Source organism: Pituophis catenifer, unplaced genomic scaffold (assembly GCF_029215685.1).
Source record: "Pituophis catenifer annectens isolate HBS135680 unplaced genomic scaffold, rPitCat1.0.hap2 SCAF_7, whole genome shotgun sequence".
NCBI lineage: Eukaryota > Metazoa > Chordata > Lepidosauria > Squamata > Colubridae > Pituophis > Pituophis catenifer.
Genome location: NW_027256887.1, coordinates 52,256,598 through 52,274,252, shown reverse-complemented (window position 1 = coordinate 52,274,252; position 17,655 = coordinate 52,256,598). Strand labels below are relative to the sequence as shown.

General features: G+C 33.1%; 2 protein-coding genes across 2 annotated transcripts in view; one reads left to right on the top strand and one right to left on the bottom strand.

Annotated features, from left to right (window-relative positions):
• CEP290 (centrosomal protein 290) overlaps positions 1 to 5,785 on the top strand; it is a 61,393-nt gene extending 55,608 nt beyond the window's left edge. Inside the window, exons 46-53 of the mRNA XM_070947989.1 lie at positions 122 to 286; positions 738 to 860; positions 1,300 to 1,472; positions 2,394 to 2,538; positions 3,534 to 3,607; positions 3,955 to 4,055; positions 4,818 to 4,906; positions 5,347 to 5,785. Of these exons, the coding sequence (XP_070804090.1) occupies positions 122 to 286; positions 738 to 860; positions 1,300 to 1,472; positions 2,394 to 2,538; positions 3,534 to 3,607; positions 3,955 to 4,055; positions 4,818 to 4,906; positions 5,347 to 5,535 (1,059 nt within the window). The 3' untranslated portion in view covers positions 5,536 to 5,785. The remainder of the gene's footprint in view (positions 1 to 121; positions 287 to 737; positions 861 to 1,299; positions 1,473 to 2,393; positions 2,539 to 3,533; positions 3,608 to 3,954; positions 4,056 to 4,817; positions 4,907 to 5,346) is intronic.
• Positions 5,786 to 6,860: 1,075 nt separating this feature from the next.
• RLIG1 (RNA 5'-phosphate and 3'-OH ligase 1) lies at positions 6,861 to 14,307 on the bottom strand. The gene is made up of 7 exons (XM_070947991.1): positions 14,124 to 14,307; positions 13,144 to 13,261; positions 11,307 to 11,402; positions 10,719 to 10,835; positions 8,694 to 8,891; positions 7,457 to 7,626; positions 6,861 to 7,079 (listed from the first exon to the last, which is right to left on the bottom strand). Exons 1-7 carry the CDS (start codon positions 14,211 to 14,213, stop codon positions 6,897 to 6,899), a joined length of 972 nt encoding a protein of 323 aa, XP_070804092.1. The 5' UTR covers positions 14,214 to 14,307; the 3' UTR covers positions 6,861 to 6,896.
• Between the last annotated feature and the right edge of the window lie 3,348 nt (positions 14,308 to 17,655).

The window sequence follows — 17,655 nt, the reverse complement described above, 5'->3', positions numbered from 1 at the left end:
GGAGACTTTTTATATAATGAAAATGGTATTTCTAGATTAATAGAAATTATAACCACATAGATATCAGCCTTAGTCTGTGAACATATGTGTATGTATGTATTCATCTTATTTCTTCATGTAGGCTGGAAGAAGTGGGAAAACAATTCCAGAATTAGAGAAAACAATTGGCTTGATGAAAAAAGTTGTAGAGAGAGTCCAAAGAGAAAATGAAGAGCTAAAAAGGGCCCCTGGAGTAGTCTCTAATGAAAAAGTTGCCAGACTTGAGCAAGAAAATGAGGATTTAAGGGTAACGTATGCTATTATAAAGGCTTTTTTGTTTTAATATTTAATCTGAAAAATATACAGTGATTTATGAAGGTGGTCTCATTACTCCTGAGCTTACAAAGGTCCCTTGAGACCAGGGTGAAGTCCTTGGGATCCCAGAACTCATGAGATAGCTGTCTTATTAATATCTCATTATCTATTATTCTCTTTTCCTGTTTTAGTTCTATTTTTAGAAACTATATAAATTTGGATCATCCTAATTGTTCTAGCGATATACAATACCATAAACAAAGGAGCATAATGTATGCCTTCTGTATGCCTTCTAATGTATTTTAAGTGAATACAATATGGCTCTGTAAAAATTGATAAGACTTTTACCATATACAAATAAATACTTCGCTTTTTCAGATTTTAATTTTATGAACAATTTGTGGCATAATATTCCTTTTTTTATTTATTTATAAAATACTAAGTCTGAAATGGAAAAACTGAAACTTCAGTTTGGAAGTGAATTAAGTGCACGATATGAACTGAAGACTAAAGGCACAGAAAAAATCATTGCTGAAAATGACAGAATACGTAAAGAGCTGAAAAAGGTAAATAAATATATAACATATAAATATTGTATGATAAATTTTCAACATAGTTTGATTCTATCTAGGGTTGGGTGACAACATTGGTTGCATTTTTTATTATTAATCTATATTATTTATTAATTTGTAAATTATTATTTGTAATATTAAAAATTATAGATAAGCAGGGCTCAGTCTTTCCCATTTTGAAAACAGAACCCTTAATCTTGATAGACAAACAAATCATGGCTTCCCAATAAATAACTACTAAAAAAGATTAGTAAATTAGAATAATTAAAATAAACCATATTCTTTCAGATTTAATGGAAAATTAGTTTCAAGAAATACGATTTGTTGAGACACATGCATCAGTGATAAGAAAGGAACTCGCAGGCATAGTGTTCATTACAAACTTAATTTGGGAACATTTCAATTTGATTAATATATTTTTTTGTGCCAATAGGAAGTAGAAAATGCAGAAAAATTGCGAATGGCAAAGAATAACCTTGAAATAATAAATGAGAAACTGAATGTGGAATTGGAAGAGACAACAAAGAAATTAAACTTAGCAGAAAGCAGAATCCCAAAACTTGAAGACGCTGACACCAAGAATTGGAAATCCATAGTTATAACAAGGTACAGGTGTTGTCTGTTAACAACCACTCATTCAACAACCTAAATTGTGACAGCATTAAATGAGTAGTACTTACAACCAATCCTTGGAGTTTCAGTTTTTACAGCACCTCCATAGTCATGTGGATGTGATCTGGGCACTTGACAACCAGCTCTCACAATAGTTGCAGCATCCCACAGTCACGTTCACCATTTCTGACATTCTCTGCTGGCTTCTTACAAGCAGAGTCGTGGGGAACCTGACATGGAAGATTGCAAATTCTGCTGCTATTTTTTCTCCTCAGGAAGCTGGCAGGAAATCACAAGATTTTCGCTGAATGGCCCGTGATTTTCACTTAGCAATGACATGGTCATATGATGTCTTGCTTTATGATCACAATTTAGCAATAGAAATTATCATCCCAATTATCATTATAAAGTAAAGGATAACTGGAACTAAATAATGGAAAATAAATATATATCCATTTCCCCCAAGATTTCAAAAACTGTTAGTTTATTTTTCAAATTTATTGGCACTTTTGAATAAATTTCAAAATTTGGAAACTTATTGTTAATGAAAACCTTATCAATTAATAGCAGGTTTTTGCATCTTTGGAATACAAACTTCTAGGGCATGTGACAAGGTCCTTTTTGTTATTTTGTATATTTAAAAAGTTTATTTGGGAAGCTATTCAAAACGTTCTTCAGAATAATCATGTTGAACTGTGAATCTGTTACAATCATTTATTGTAGATGTATGTATTTCTAGCCACACGGCATCTGTTCAATATGAACAATTCAGTATGTATTGTGTATCATGTATGATTTTAAAAAATTGTAAACCAATTGATAAACCAATGTTATTTTCTTGAATAATATTATTTTCTTTTAATGAGATCAGTTGGAATCAGTACTGTCCATTATTTTTATTGTTTTTACTTTCAGGATGTTTGAAAATAAATTCAAAGAAATGGAATCTGAAATTGCCAGAAAAAACCAAACCATTAGTGATCTTAAACAGAAATTACAAAAGCCAACAGAGAGTGGAGATAAACATGAAAACGGTACTGAAGACTATCTTAAAGAACAAGTAAGATTTTATTTTTATTTATTTGGTGCCTTCAGGTCAGCTGCCTGGCAAAACTCTGCTATTTTCTTGGCACATTTTTTTCAGAAGTGGTTTGTCCAAGGTCACCCAGCTAACTTTGTGGCTGAGGTAGGACTAGAACTCACACCTTAACTACTATGCCAAACTAAAGTAAAATTTATTGTGGGTATAATGGGAAAATGTGGTATTTATATTTTACTGATAAGATGTTTTAATGCATTTTCTTCCTTTGTAAGCGCATTGTTTCTTTTCTTTTCTGATTGGTATCTAGAGAGCAGGTTATTCCATTCCACTCCTGGTTCTCTGATTACTGGGGAAAAACTTTCTAGAATGGGTATTTCTGATCAGGAGATTAAAACTTTATAAATCTTTTTAGAATCCTGTCCTTTTAATTGTTCCTGATTGGCATGGACTATTTTATTGTATATTGCTTTTAATATCTTAGTATTGTTTAATATGGAATTGGCTTCAGGCACACATATAAAAGTCACAGAGGACATCTGAAGGCTCATTCCTTTACAATTGCTCATTTGCTTCACTTTGCAAAACAATTGTCACTGAGTTCTTTTATATACTTTTTAAATCAGTTTGAAGATAAGTTTAAAAGTAAGGATCTCTATCCCATAACAGGACAAGCTCCTCTTCTGCAGTAAGCTTTTTACAATTTATAAGTTAAAGAATGGCAGAAAGGAGAAATGACACATTTCTGCAAAAGATACCTTATAGCTTATTTACATTATTTTACTTTTGTAAACTGAAGGTGGCATATATGAAGATTGAATTGACTTGGTGTGTTAAATTGGTAGATTATCAAAATCATCTTGTAAATTTCATTATCAATGTGGACTTTAGATGGGCTTTCCTCCACTTCAGTCCAATACTTGAATAATTGCACTGAAGTCTATTCCATTAACTTAAAATTTTCTCATACTGAGAAGTTCCTAATATTAAAATAAAACTTTTCTTTTCATGCAAAGGCTGAGGTTCTCAAAAGTGTTCCTGAGGGTACCAGAACAGAGCAAGAATATGTCAGAGAAAATCAACTTCTCAGGTAAAGCACATGTTTCCTTTGTAAAACAATAAAAACATTAGCAAAAGCTAAGAGCCTTGATAGTACAGTGGTCTAAGCACCCTGTTATTAACACAGCTGCTTGCAATTACTGCTGGTTCGAATCTCTCCAAGGCTCAAGGTTGACTCAGCCTTCCATCCTTTCTAAGGTAGGTGAAATTAGGACCTAGTTTGTGGGGGCAATAAGCTGACTTTGTATAAATATACAAAAGTATGAAGGCTATTGCTTAACGCATTGTAAGCCGCCCTGAGTCTCCGGAGAAGGGCGGCATATAAATCAAATTAAAAAAAAAAAAGCTGCAACTTCTGCTCTTTATTTTTTCTTGTAGATTAACTAATGATCGTTTGGAAAAGGAAAAAGGAGAACTAATTTACTTGATGGAATCATCTCAAAATCAAAGAAAACTTAAAGGAGATGACCTTGGAGCTGGTAATATATACTTATATATTCTAACTAAAGAAACCTTTCAAAGAACCATTAGCAGAATTTCATCCATAAAAAAAGGCTGCCAACATACTCACCAATCACAGTTCCCAACAAATTACTCCCGATAATCAAGAAAATTTTTCTGCATGGGATAAGATCTGATAAATGTTTATATTTGGAGGTGGGAGACAAAATCCATAGGTATTATAAGAGACTATTAAGTAAAATGTCTTTCATGAGAATAAAATGGAATAAATAACATGAATGGAATTTTTACTCTTTGGAACATAAAAAGTTAAGTTCAGTGAATTTGCAAATCTATTCTACCAGATTGCATTAAAACCTAATAATCTGTGTTGGTGTTTAGATCTAATGTACTCAAATCTCTTACTGCTGGGATCAGGAGACGTGGGGTTGTGTGATTCTCCCATAACATGTAAAAGCCACTGACCTCTTACCTGTGCTAACATTAAGTAGAACCAATGTTAACTATAAATAAATATTACCTATATGGCCAGTGTTGCCATGAATTGTTAATTATGATTAATATAGTCATGGGAGTTCATATAAGGTTTCTGAAGTCCCTTCTGCAGTTATGCCAATAGCTCTTTTGCATACTATTTTCAATCGATTATCAATTACATAAGTAGTACAGAATATTATACCCTTGAATAAAAAAAACTGTCCTCAAACATACTTCTTAGATATTATGAAAATATGTGTATTCATTTGCATTTATATCTAAACTTCAATTTGAATACTTAGGGAAGACTGGAAACTACAGACTAGTGGCAGAAGTAACAGATCTCAAGACACAGCTTAAATCTTCCGATTTGGAACAACAGCGACTTCATGTTAGTACGGTAATTTTTCATTTCATTGGTCATTTGCAAAGGCTTAGAAAATATTGCTACATTGAAATCGATCATTATACAGCATTTCATTGCTAAATATTCAGTCATTTTTCAAGTTAAGCAAAATAAAATTTTCAAGACAAATTTCCCTTATATTGGATTGTAACTCTAAATAGAGGCAAAATGAAGTTGATGTTGTGAGGAATTGGTTAAATTATCTTTTGTACTTGTACTTTTCAGAATGTCAGATTGGAACTAGAATGTGAAGATATATGTATGTTTTTATTCATAGGGCATGAGGAAACCAAGAATACATTTTGAATATAGGAAAAATTTAATGATATAATATTGTTGTTTGTTGAAATTAATGGATTGTGCTGAACATACTTATGTTTGTGTGTGTGTTAGGATTAATCTATAAAGTTTTTTTTTTTAATTAGGAAGAAATCAAAAAGCTTAAAAATGAATTGGACCACTTTGATCCAGCCTTTTTTGAGGAAATCGAAGATTTAAAATATAACTATAATGAAGAAGTTAAAAAGAATATTGTCTTAGAAGAGAAATTGAAAACACTTTCTGAAAAATTTGGAGTTCAAGTAGACATTCCAGGTAGAATTTCTATTGACTAAATAATACTTGAAGAAACATTTCCAAGAAACTTGCCAATACTGTGTATTTAGAGATAAATGAAATATCTGACATGGAAAATGAAGACAAGCATGCTCATGAGTGAGGTATTTTTTCCCCCACTTATTTTAAACTCAATAAAATGCAGGTTATAATTTTTATACAGTTTCTTTCAAGTCTTAACAAAGTGCCTGCCTCATTAATCTGGTTTAGTACTTCCACAAGTTTAAAGACAAAAGTAAGAAAGATTAAAGGAACTATAATAATGTAAAATTGCTAGTTTTTTAATTGTGCTAATTTATTAGTATTATATTTATTTTTCTATGTTTGAATAATATATGAATTGTGTATAAAGCAATATGCTACATTCCTAATTTAAAATGTTTAAGACAAGTTATGTTGAATAAAAGAGTTACAAACTTCAAGATCATTTTTCATTAGTTAGATGTTCTTGAATAAGATAAAATGCTACTTTGTTTTGACAGGATTGGAGTTGTGCTTCCTTATATCTGTTCCAGAAAATTAGGAGATATTTACATCAGATTTTAGGAGCCATAGTAGAATAAGTCACTGCATAAGCAGATATCTGTTCATGATCCTAATATAAATGAAGTTCTACTACAAATATTATAGGTATTTAAGATAATTAAAATCTCTTTATAAATGAAGAATCTTATCTAAACGTTTTAAAAGAGATGCCGGAATGGGGAGTTGTTAATTAACTGTTCATAATTAGTGCAGGTGTTCCTTTCTATAAAAATGCATGGAAGTAAAGAATCAGACTGATTCTATGTATTTTAAGTAAAATGATTTACTTACACTACTCATGACTGATTAATGTTGAAATATGTTCTCCAATGCTGGTAGCAGCATGTAAACTATCACAAGATCTTACTGTAAGGTTATATAGTTTCTAACAGTTTCCTTCTTTTTTATGCCTTCACTGCATAAAATTTACTAAAGTAAAATATTACAGTGCCAGCAAAAATAGATTCACTATTAGGTTTTTTTAAATGAGGTATCTGTACGTTTAAAACTAAAAGAACCTGTGAGACTAATACTTAACTTTCACTGCTTGAAGAAAAATATATTACATATTTCATCTTTAGGAATTGAAACAATAAAAGTGCTGAAAAGTTAAGGGTTTTTTATAGCTTTTCTACTAAAGTTTCTCTAGTTATGTACGTATGTGTGTATGTATGTATGTACATACTGTATATACAGATATAATTTTACAATCAAGGATATGTAGACATAATACAATTTATATTACAGTTCAACAAACATTTTAAATATCTTTAGATTACTATAAATGAAGAAGCAGACATAGAGATGATTCAATGTATTTTCTGAAAAGACCTGGTCATAAGTCACTTATTATATCTCTAAGACTACTAAATCTTTGTCCATCCAACTTAGAAAAATAATGAAAAAGTGTCTTTGGTTCAAAGTTGTACTTGGCTCTACTGAAAGTGACGGTAACTGGTTTCGATGCCAAAGAAGGATCCGCAATTGGCCAGGACAAGCCAAGATGATGTCTGTGAAGCTATTTGAAAAAGGAAAGAAAAGCAGTTAAAATACTGTTTTAACAGAGTATAATCTGTTAATGACAATACTTGCAGAAAAGTATATGAACAAAAAAGCAAAATAAAGACTATGAAAAGTATTTGAAAGAGATAATTTCAAAAAGCATGTTACCACAAGCATTAAAGCAGCTATGTCCTTTGAAAGATTGATATATACTATATATTTTGAAGGCTTTTCTCAGCACTTTTCTTTGCACACTTTGTACATGTGCACAGAAATTTTCCTTTCCTGGCAGTCTTGGCAAATATGTGTATTTGGAGGTAAGAGTAACCTAAGCTCCAGGACACTAGGCTTTCTGAACATTAAACAATTCCTTAATGAAACTTGCAGGATTACCTTGATTAAATTTCCATCAGGACAATGCCACACAATTCCTTCAATCTTTCCTTCTTTGCATCCATTAAGCCAAGCCAATATATCATTGTGATTTATTGATGGTGCATTTTTAATTTTAAATGTTCCATGTGGCACAAGAAGGTGTATAGGATGTTTCTTGTTTCCTAAACCTATTAAAACATTCAGAAAAGTATGAATGCATATTTTATTAATAAACTCCTCACAATCTGAATTGTTCTTTCTCCAAAATCTCATTATATGATGATACTTGCTTCCATAATATATTTATTTCCACCATTATATGTATCTAGGTTTTTCATTTATCTTGTCTAAGATAAATCTTATTTCATTTATCTTGTTTCATTCAACTTGGATTGAATTGTCTAATAGTTTATTACAATCTTTTATTTCATCAAAGTCATAGAGTCATAAGTCATAACATATGTTATTTTTACAATTGGACACTTTCACAAAATAACCTAAATACTAGAATTGGGAAAATAATTGGAAAAAATATTCCTGTTGCTTAATTCATTAGTACATGTACACAGCACCTGTCTGCAACTCTTTAAATTTGTCATATATGGCTGCCCTTATATGGCTGTCCATGCTGCTTTAAACAGTTACAGATAAATGCTATGTTCACGATTTGAAATACTGGATTTCCTTTCTAATTACCATATTTTTCGGAGTATAAGATGCACCTACCTTTTTTGGTGAGGAAAAGAAGAAAAAGAAATCTCCCTCTGCCTCTGAGCAATTTTGCCTCCTTACAGTAAACAGCCTCCTTTACTTTCATTTTTGTTTTCAGCATAGCTTGATTAGCACAAGGAAAAAAAATCTGCTTACCTCTTTGCAGAAAGCAGCAGAGCCTGCGCAAAACAGTTGAGAGCAAATCAGCTGAGAGTCTGGAGGCCGATCCAATCAAGTTGTGCTAATTAGGTTGTACTGAAGCTGAAAGGAGCTGGGTTTTTTTTGCTGTTTGCTTGCAAGGAGGTAACTGCTGCGAGGCAGAGGCCAAATGGTGGGGGCCAGGGCTACATTCGGTGTATAAGATGCACCTAAATTTTCACCCTTTAGGGGGGGGAAAGGTGCGTCTTATACTCTGAAAAATACGGTAACTTTATTATACTTTTACTGTGCATTTTTCATTTCTACATTATTACATTTATAATTTTAGTGTAATGGTTTTGCTATATTGTCTGATTTTTTTAAAAAAATGAGTTGAAGTGCTTACCATATGGATTTGCATTAATATTAGTACCGATAAGTTCCAGTGTCTGCTCTGTAAATTCACTTAAAGGTACTGGACAGATTTCTAGAAGATCAGGTTCCTCAGCATGATGCTTCAGAATGAGAGCAAGTTCATACTCATAATCAATAGCAGAAGAATGCCAACAATATAGTTTGCTGTTTTTTTCTACTGGCACCCAACCTGATTATTATGAAACACAATGTTAGTATTATCTTGAGATTGATTGACTTGAGATTGATTTGACTTGATATATGAATAAAAATATTAGTGAGATAAATATAAGTTTTATTGTACAGAAAATGAGTGATTGAAATATATATATATATATATATATATTTAAATTTGATTTATATGCCGCCCTTCTCCGGAGACTCAGGGCGGCTTACAATGCGCTAAGCAATAGTCTTCATTCTTTTGTATATTTATACAAAGTCAGCTTATTGCCCCCACAACTGGGTCCTCAATTTACCTACCTTAGAAAGGATGGAAGGCTGAGTCAACCTTGAGCCTTGGCGAGATTCGAACCTGCAGTAATTGCAGACAGCTGTTCTTAATAACAGGGTGCTTTAGACCACTGTACTACCAAGGCTCTTAATCACTAATCAAAAGTGGGATTCTACTAAGATCCAATTTTATTTCAATTCAAAAAGGGAAAACTCCATAGCTTATTCTTGTGTTTCAAATACAAAAAATCATGAAACATGGGGTTTTTTTCCCACTTGGAGCACAGAGGTATTCAAGATTAAGTACTCCTACTAACTCAGAAGCCAAGGAACTACATGATTCACAAAAACTGTACATTTAGAAACAACCATCAATAATTAAAGAACAGCAAACTGCCTACTATAATGCACTTTTTAGGAACCATCCCTCTCACTATCAGAGTGACTCTGGTTAGTGTACAGTTACATACTCACATTCATTATTCAAAATGTTTTTATGTATAAAAACAGAATGATTCTCATAGTTAGGACTAATATTCTACTCTCAATTTAACTAGGAAATATTTAAAGCATGATTTGTTAAACTTCTGCAATTTTCTTTCGAACGGTATCACAACAGAATATCAAACTTGTAAGAACTAGTGCAACTGTTGAAACTTGAATGCTTTACAGATATGTGAATTTCACCTTTTAGAATGCCCAACCAGCAGAGTCAGTGCTGGGAATTCTGGGACTTGAAGAGTGCCCAGACTGGGAAAAGTTAATCTTATGATTATGTTAAATAACCATAACATTGTCTCTACCAATTTTTGGTAATTGGTATATTTGTTGACAGCATTAGTAAGTTATTAGGAAAGAATTCTATTTTTAGTATAGTGCAGACCTCAGTCCATTAACAATTTTCACTCTGAAGTTGTGGTGAACAATTCTCAGGAAGGAAATATATATTTTCCAGGTAGTTGCTTACATATTAATGTTTCTTTTGCTTGTATTATTGACAAATGGGAAGCTGTTAAATGAGAATCCACAAGATAGGGTGTTTTGCTCAATTCACCTGAATTCATCTAGTTTCTCCTCCCCCCACATAATTTATCTTTAAAATGGAAGGGAGGTTTTAATATCACTGATAAAATGATAAAGGAAACAAAAGTTTTTTTTACCTAATATTTTCTTTTTGGAGAGGGAAAAATAAACTTGAAAGTTCATGAAAGAAAAGTTCAAAATGAAAGAAAGGAGTATTTTTCATGACATATTTTGAAGATCTGGAAGAAATAGGATTTTCCTATGAAAGATAAAAAGAAGAGCACAGTTCCTTTTCTTCTGATCAAGTAGGCAGAATTAACTTTGTACTTTCCAATCTTATGTTGTACTAATCACCACATATAGATATCCTTTACGTGATACAGTACTGTTATATCTGACTTTATTTAAATAATTTATAGATTTTTCTAAAAACAAGTTTCTCTCAGTAATTTCTAACACTATAAATGAAATCTTTTCTAAAATGAAAGAGGACTTTAGATGTTTAGAATAGAATTTCTCATACTAAATAATATTTTTATACCTGGAATGTGTCCGTTTTCATCAGGAAAAGGCTTTCCATTATAGTACTCTATGTCTTTGGCTGGAATCCAGCATTCAGGGACAGACCTGAAATCTTCTTCAATATTCCACGTAAATCCTGTAGGCAAGAATATGAACACCCTTGTAAAAGTTACCATCTAACTATCTCCTGCCTTTGAACAGGTTTACAATTTAGGGTAAGTAGCAAGTAACAATTTGGCAATGGCAGTTCTTTTTTTGTGTGTGTCAACTTTTCATTGCTATTAGGTTGCAAATATGACAACTGCTGATCTGCATCTACTTTTGCTGTCCCATTTAAAGTTTCTGAAGTATATTTTCATTACTGTCACTGACAAAATGACAACCAAAGGATCTTCAAACTACTTTATTTATTTAGCATATGGCATATCATACATTCAAATTAGTAATTCATTGTAGCTACAATCAAAACTTGATTAAAACATTTCAACTTACTGCTAATCAATAATTGATATTCTCTAGATAATTCTTGAAGGACAGAAGGAAACCTGATGAAATGCCTTCATTATCACTTTTTTCTGTTACAATGTATATCAGAAAAATCCCCTACCTTTTGAGTGTTCTGCTGAGTACATAAACTGCTTAAACTTCTTCTCGGCTTGCTTGTTTGGTTTTCTATCAAGTCTGGCCCAAAGATATGGATGACCTACAATGAGATTGAAAGTTTGATGATTTTTTCAATTATTTCATAAACAAGGTAATGTGAGGTGTTGAAGCAGCATATATCTCCAGAAATAAGCAAACATGGTATGAGCATATAAAAAACAATTCATAGTTAGATTCTATAAGTGGATGCACCATTTTGAAGTGAAATAACAGTAATCAAGCATATCCCAGATTTTTCACTCTACATTTTTGCTTTCCTGAGTCTTCTAAATGTGCTTCAATTCTGTATTGTAATCTACACATTTCCAATTGTTAATATTTTGGCTTATAGCTATCATGCCTTCCAGTCTTCTCATCCCTATATTTAATGACAAGATAAAAAAAATGGAAACAAGAATCATCCTTTCTTACTCTCAACTGCTGTAGTTCCAAATTCAGTAATTTATAGTAGCTCGTTTGTTCACTGTATCCTAAGAATGATCACATGTTCTGTTGGTTTTAATATATTCCATATTCAATCATGATTCACAAAGTCAAAGGTCTTGCTATATCCAGTGAAACAAAGGTAAACCTATTTCATGTACTCCTGTTGCTTTCTACATCATCTTAAGCTAGCTATATTATATGCATGACTATTTTTCTTAGTAACATCTTGACAAAGTTTGCCTACATCAGAAATAAGTAAAATGGATGAGCATCTGTACATTTTCTTATATCATTTTCTTATATTCCTTCCTATTTTTTTGTCTTTCATCAGTATCACTTAATGTTGATGTTTACTGAACATCCACACCATAATTAATGGGGTTTTTTTTCAGTTTTGATCTTGTTATATATATTTATATAATTATCTCCAGATCTAGTATTGAAAAAGTTTGACACTTTCAGAGATATTTTTCTTAAAATCATTGGAGCTACTGAACCCTTCCACTACATCAAGGTAACAGTTTCCCAGAAAAGGACAATATATTTTACAAGACAATCCTGCTGAAATGAAACATTTGTTTTTAAACTTTACTTATTAATTTCATATGAATCTTATTTAATTATTTTATATTAATTATAATATGAATATATTAATAATTCCATATTAATATTCGTTTCTGTCCTCAAAATCCTTATAATAGATCAGAATATTATAAATTATCACTAAATGAAATTTTACACAGAAATGAACATGCATATTAGAAAACTTAATGTCTAAAAAGATGAATAGCCTACACGTTTGGATATTTCTGTCCTTGTTTACGATTAATTGTCATATTCTAACCTAAGCAATTATCCAATAAATACAGTCTCGTACCAGTGTTTACCAGCAACAAACTACATTTAGTTGATCTAAAAAAACAGATCCTACACTTGTGGGAAAACACTAGGAAATAAAAAATTGGTTGTAAGATGTGCTGTTTGAGCATGATGGTCTTCAACTAAAAGACTGCAAGATAAAGCTCTCAGATATGGCTATATTTGGAATTTCTTTGGACAAGGTACCCATCTAATATTAACATTCGGGACCTTCATAGACACACTTCTATGGCTTAGATAGCATATTCTTCCACATGATTGTAAATTGACAGCTACATTATACTATTCAAATTGAAATGTTACTAGGAAACTAACCCATGGTGAGCAGCAGGACCCACTTGTCTGGCATTTTTCTGTACATGGAAGAGGAACATCCTAAAATTTTGAATTACTCATTTAGAAAAATGTGCATGCTACCTGTTCACATACACAATACCTAGTACAATAACATTTTTGATGTGATTCTTCTATATTACCTTTGTATGTAGTTATATAACAGCAAGTTCCATCCACTTTTTCTGTTGGGATTGCACTGTATATATCTGCAGCTAAAGCCTTTTTATTAATTGAGTTGGTGGCCAACACTTTAAAAGTCTGAAAAGAAAATGATCATTGTAAACTTTTTGGCAAATGTAGTCTTCTTTTAACACTTTAAAAATTTATATCAAAGGTTTTTGTTTTTTTTAAAAAGGATGACCTCAGTAAATAATAAAGTAGCCGAGTCTCAGTTTGAAATTAGAAACATAACCAGCAGAAAATTAAAAACGGATAGAGGTGGAATGTTTATAATAATCTGATGGGATAAAGTTGTTTAAATCTGCTGAAAAATCTACTTGTCCAAATAGTTTTTAGGAAGTAAATCTATTCAGTTAACTGATGGTAACTGCAAAGTTTTGTACCAGCCGAAATGTTTGGTGGAACAATATTTTGCAATATTCTCCCTGAAAACCTAATCTTACAAGGAGGTAAAAATCAGAGGAGGTGAGTTCCACTTTGCCAGCTTCCTTTTGAAGTGTCAAAAGACTAATTCACGCATTTCGCTATTGGTAAATATTTGCACCTAAAAAAAAAAAATGGCCCATCAGTACCTAAGTAGTTCACAAGGATGCCGTCCTGCGTATAAAGCAGCTTCTGATATCTCCGCGAAGCCGAAGTGGCAGAGATTTTGGAAGAGGTGAAGCGACTCTACCACTTAATCCAAAATCCTTCCCTGCCGCTCATCCACGGCAGTTTCACGTGGGCGTGCTGCAAAACTGGGCGAGAGAAGCCGGCGCGAATAAATCCTCCCTGCAGATGCTGCAGGTTGTTTTTCGCGCAGCCAGGCTCGTGTCTGGTTCTATTAGACCCGCAACTGGTCCGGAAAAGTCAATATCCGATTCAGACTTCCCGGGGGGGGGGGGGTTCTGACAGGCCCGCGGTTCCCCTTCACCCCGGCGGGGAACTCCGACCCCAGTACCTGGCGCTCCCGCTTGGCCGAGGGCTCCTCCTTCACTTGAGTCACGAAGAGGCAGGGCACCTTCTGCTGCACCGAGCCCAGGCGGCTCATGGCCCCAAGAACGGGGCCCTTCGCCCCCTGCAAGCGGGAAGCCTCCAATTCTCAACTGCTGCAAGCCGCTTCCCAGCCCGGAGGCCGCCCTCCTTGAGCGACAACAGACGCAGCGGGGGTAAGTCTCACTGAAAAGATTTCTGGGAAATGTAGTCCAAGGCCGGATCGAGACAGGCGCCACACCTTTCCGAGTGATTTACTCACTGAATTAGAGGCGGCGAGTTCTTTTGATCCATTGTTCCTCCATCAGCCTTTACCAACCAGGTGCCCATCAAATGTATTAAACTACAACTCCCAGCCAGCACGACTAGGATGTTAATCTGAAAGGGAAAATACTACATAACACACGCGCCCCAAATAACCACTTCTTTGTTACAGCTTTAAATTTTAGAAATTGAGTTAGCGTTAAGATCTCACCTCGATCTTGGTGGTTTAACCCTTAAAACATTACAGAGATTTTTTTAAAAAAAATAGTTCATATGAAGAATTCATACAGATGCATTTTGCGCAATCGGAGATTATTTAATAAGAGAAGAAAAAATTAAAAAGTCATGTACCTTGCAATAAAATCAAGAATGTTTATTGTTTTGTATCCTAAAAAAGTACCTTAGCTTTTAACTTTGGTTTTCAAATCAAGATATTGTGCCATTCACAATTATTTTCCATTTGCTTTAAATATTTGGAAATACTTATTACCAGTGAAGAATTTACATTTTTAGAATTCACCTGCTTGCATTTACATTGTATTGTTCTTTGATACAATGAAATTTAGGGTGGCAACTTGTATAAGACTAAATAAAAAATCAAGATCCAATGTTAGATGACAGCAAATTCTTTTCTGCTATCCAGTGGTCCTTAAGATGCTTTCAGTCCAAAGGTGGCATGTCTACAGTGGTTGAGCTAGAGTTCAGGAACAGCAATGTGAATTTTTCCACTTGTTCCTTATATTGTCAGAAATGGCCAATATTGATTTTGCAATACCACCTAATGTCAGGTTTTATCACTTTATACAAATGACTCAGTCACTTGCAAGGATTAAATGGGTTTTAGTCGGGATTTTAAATTTAGGCCAAAGTTGTGTAATTCTTTTAACAAATTTTAAATTTTGTATTGGGATGTTTTTATTTTGGCTGTGCACCGCCCTGAGTCCAGTAGGAGAAGGGCGGTATACAAATTTAATAAAATAAATAAAATAAAAAAATAAAACAGAAAAACCAACCACATATAACCCCAGGCACCCAAAGATAAATAGCCCCATGCACAGAAAAAGAGCACATTGAGTTTATCTGTTTACCTGATCCAAATGCCTGGGGAAACAGCCAGGTCTTCAATGCCTTACAAAAGTGTAAGTGTAACTGAATTGGAGCCATCGAAATCTTCAGGGCGACACTGTTCCACAGAATTAGGCTCTTTATCTGAAGAGCCATTCAGAAATGCTGCATTCATTAAACAGAGGCCTCCTTTGATAAATTATGCATGGCTTCTATAAGATATAAAAGCAGTCTTAAGTGTGAAACCATTGATTCATAAATATTCCTTGTAAAGTTTCAGTCTGCATTAATACCATGCTTCTCAAACTCCTTTGAAATAATGAAAATAATTATAATTAATTAAATAATTATTTCTTACTGCTCACATACAGTAGAAAAATATTTACAATATTTTACAAGTTTAATTGTTACCATTTCTAACATTTTTCTCTGGCGTAGCTCTTGTATACTTAGCTACATTTAGATCAGCAATTATTTGGGATTTACTTATTTATTTATTTTTATCTTGAGTTATTTTTGTAAATAACTCAAGGCACAAACATATCTAATCCTCTTTCCTCTTTCTATTTCCCCTACAACCCTCTGAAGTGAGTTGAGCTCAGAAAGTGACTGGGCCAAAGTTACCCATCCTGCTTTCGTGCTTAAGGCAGGCCTAGAATTCACAGTGTCCTGGTTTCTGGCCTCATGCCTTAAACTAGTGGACAAATAGGTCTCACATTCATGATTATTTTCAGGTTCCTTGAAAAAATAATATTTTTAATGTGCTCTTAAAATACTTTCCCTTCTTTGAAAAAAAAATAGCCAGTTCTTGAACTCTAAATATAAAATTTCTAATGAAATGTGATTTCCCAAATTAATAACATAAATATTGTGATGAGACCTGCACCTACTCAGCAAAAATAATGTACTGATCTGTTATTCTATTCATGTCTCATATATTGTAACAAATCTTTTCTTTATGGTATCTAAAACTTTGTGGTTAATTCTTGATAGTTACCACTGAGAACTGGTTGATTCCATTGGTTTATAAATGAATGCAGGAATATTTAAGTAAATAGTTGCTTTGTTATTAGACATAGTTAGAACTAATGCAAGCTCCAAATATTAATGTATTATACCATGAAACCAATTGGTTTACTTTCACATGGCATCTTTATGGTTTCTTTTATGAACATCTCATACATTGCACTGCACAAATCTGCTTTAGGAGTTCCTGTAACTATTGCAAATGTTTTTACCACTGTTCAGTAAGTCCTTCTCCCTTCCACAAGAGTGGAAAAATCAAAGCTAACCTTTTTGATTGGTCTTCTTAGGATTTTTTTCCAATATTTCTGTGCTTTTCTCTCTAACAGAAAGTTTTTATTTTTTTCAACTAACCCAAATATCCCCAGACAATGAGCTTTTCAGGACCTGCATTTAAACTATGCCAAAGAAACAAGCAAAGAACTATACTTACTTTCATGCAATTAAGTATCTATCCCATAGCCCAACACTCTCTGGCAATATTAGTAGTTATTCAAAGACTTACTGATGCACATGCCATTAATAACAGTCTCAATACAACATGTGTGTGTATTATGCTATGAACATAATAAAGATTTGATCGACTGATATATGTGTTAGTAGCGTATATGACGGCAGATAAGCTTAGGAACCAAATCATTAAAATCATTAAAATCCTGGCAATTTGGGAGTTACTGATATAGAAAGGATGAGGATCTTTATTCTCCTTCTTGTCTCATTCTCAGTTCTGTCCATTAATTGTGAGTTTCAGAAATTCTCTTAACTGAGTTCTATTTCTTTCATACATTTATGTTATGATGGAATAATCAGATGAGTAGACCATGTGGAAATTTCTGTCTTCCTCCTGTTTTCCAGCACTTAGGAACAATGAAAATAAGTGAGCTTTCCCAGTTTGAGGGGTCATATGATGTCCTTTGTGATGATGTCATAAGAACTAAGGTAACAATGAAAGAAATTCTGGAAGTTTGAATTTGTGCACTGTCTAGCAACCACTTTCAATTTGTGAGCTCTTCAACAAACCTTAAGAAGGTACCGTCTGTTTTACAATTAGTATAAGAAGCTTTTTGGTTAAAACTATCAACTGGAGGTTTCCCTTTAAGAGGAAATAGAACTTAGATCCTGAATTCAGCTGTACTCAGAACAAAAGG

Bases quoted from the DNA above. Each gene is read 5' to 3' on its own strand.
- RLIG1 (XM_070947991.1), bottom strand. From the start codon at position 14,213: ATGAGCCGCCTGGGCTCGGTGCAGCAGAAGGTGCCCTGCCTCTTCGTG. The intron at 11,403-13,143 runs GTAATATAGAAG...ATCTCATTGTAG, and splicing joins TTATATAACTACATACAAAG to GTCATCCATATCTTTGGGCC. The intron at 7,627-8,693 runs GTAAGCACTTCA...ATGTTTTAATAG, and splicing joins TATTAATGCAAATCCATATG to GTTTAGGAAACAAGAAACAT.